At 46.1% G+C, this 2,059-nt stretch overlaps 1 protein-coding gene across 1 annotated transcript in view; it reads right to left on the bottom strand.

Moving 5' to 3' along the window:
* Positions 1 to 1,103: 1,103 nt before the first annotated feature.
* The window catches only part of LOC101852196, a gene marked incomplete in the record, with an annotated part of 19,349 nt that continues 18,393 nt past the window's right edge, over positions 1,104 to 2,059 (bottom strand). Inside the window, 1 exon segment of the mRNA XM_013085606.2 lies at positions 1,104 to 2,045. Within this exon segment, the coding sequence (XP_012941060.1) occupies positions 1,188 to 2,045 (858 nt within the window).

Below are 2,059 nucleotides of genomic sequence, written 5' to 3'. Positions count from 1 at the left end.
GAGGAAGTAATACTTAGTCTTGGGCCATCTACTTTCTCTATATGTACTGCCCAGGCAAAGCTGTATCTTGTGCTCTACTTCCGTCACCATCAATATCGATAAGCAGCCAAATAGGTTAGTTGATCACGTCCAACTATTAGTGCACCTAAGAGTCTCTCGATGGCAATAAGTATTATTTATTCATCTGATGCGCTTGCAAAACTGATTCGAGAGTGGACATTCATGGTTTCCCAGTCCACCTATCAAACAGACATAGGCATATTATATTTTCTACATCTATGCGCGAACAAAATGGCGACTGTGACTTGAATGTATGGCAAAAAATAATTGCACAGCATTGGAGAGAGGCTTTGGACCAGCTGAAAGGTGGCTATGTTCGACTCATGTACTGATTGAAATGCAAAAAAAGCGAATGGTAAGGTGTGTTAGAATCTCCACACAAGACAATCCCTGCTGAATGAAATACAATGTAGGGAAATACAACAATTTCATCACTTTAAACGGCACGAGACAATAGTGAAAGAGGTGCTTGAAGGAAGGATGGGGGGGGGGGGCAGGAGAGCCAGGGAAAGACAAAGAGTAACGTGGATGAACAACATAAGAACATGGACTAGCCTGAATATAGCATGCAGAATGTGTAACGGCAGCTCGCAGCCACGAAGGCAGAATGAGGGTCATTACACGCCAATCTCTGAGTCAGAGATGACACCTCCAGGTATCCAGGTATACTGACTGAAACACCATCTCTATACAAAGTTCTGCGTTGGCGACTGTGGGCAGCGTGAGTGTGGAGCCGGCAGCCAAACAGAAAAGCAACCACTACAAGCCTACTCAAACCTTTCGGTACTTCTGAGAAGAATATAAGTATTGTTATTGGCCCTACAAGAGTATGCAATGTAAGCTATTGTTTTGTTGTTGTTTTAGTTTAAGTTTTCGTAAGCGTTTTACGGCACTTGCAACACAATAAGGTCACTTAAGTGCCGAAAAATAGATATGTACAAGACAGTAACATACATAAAAAAGGAAGACAGATAAGGGCGACAGATGTTTGAAAGAAAAGAAGGAGCAAACCTAATCAGAGCACGCACCAACCATCCACATTGTTGTTGTTTGTTTGATTTTTTATGTTTTTTTCATTTTATGTACATTATTTACAACAACAAAAAACATGACGTGAAAATCTCTTTTCACAACGCTTCGGGAAGGGGAAAGTCTCCACTGAAGTATGTACAGTTACTGAAACTGGGACTCTGCGGGTTACTTCCGGGTCCCGTGACGTCACCAACCTGATCGCCTCGGCAAGGGAGAGAAGCCAGAGTATTTGTGGAAGGTGGACAGCCTTTTGGTGAATGACCTCCCTTAGGCCTACACTTCTGTAATTCAGCGCCGTCATGATCAGCCGTGTTCCCCTCGCACGTCTCCGATTTCGTGACATCATCATTCAATGCTTTTCTCTCCCACTGTTTGATGTCGTCATCGGTAGTCGTGTGCGCCCTATCAGAGGGGGTGAGAAGATCTTGTTGTGAAACCGCGACAGATGAATTGGAAGATGCCCCCCTCCCAACGAACATGTTCCGGTAACCCGTTTCTTTTCCGTCTCTGCCGGAGACGGACAGTAAGTTCTGTGTTTTGTTCTCCGTTTCACTTTCACCTGTCGTAGTCAGTGAGCCCTGGCCGCTAAGTTTGCAACCGGCCGGGTCTTCTTTTAACCTCACCTGGAGATCCTCCACACAGCAGTGACCATTGCCGTCTGCTGAACTCACAGCATTAGCGACAGCAGCCGACAATTTTTTCTTCATAGTAAGGTAAGCGTTATCTGCCCTTGAATGAGTGGACAGACGGCGGCACTCTTCCCCGTGTGGTAAACCAAGATGGCTGCCGATCTTGGAGTCAACTTCCGCTTCCTTTCGTCTGCCCGAGTTGCTGGGAAACTCTGTTCCCAGGCTTTGGCAGCACTCGTCGCTGTTGCAGCTGTTGGCGGGAAAGGTTGGGGTCTTCGTGGCTGTTTGCTCGCTTCTGTGCTGTACATCAACATCTCTGAGATACTGAGGAAGGGGGG

This window comes from Aplysia californica, unplaced genomic scaffold, assembly GCF_000002075.1.
Source record: "Aplysia californica isolate F4 #8 unplaced genomic scaffold, AplCal3.0 scaffold00389, whole genome shotgun sequence".
Lineage (NCBI taxonomy): Eukaryota > Metazoa > Mollusca > Gastropoda > Aplysiida > Aplysiidae > Aplysia > Aplysia californica.
This window is presented reverse-complemented; position numbering and strand designations above follow the sequence as displayed.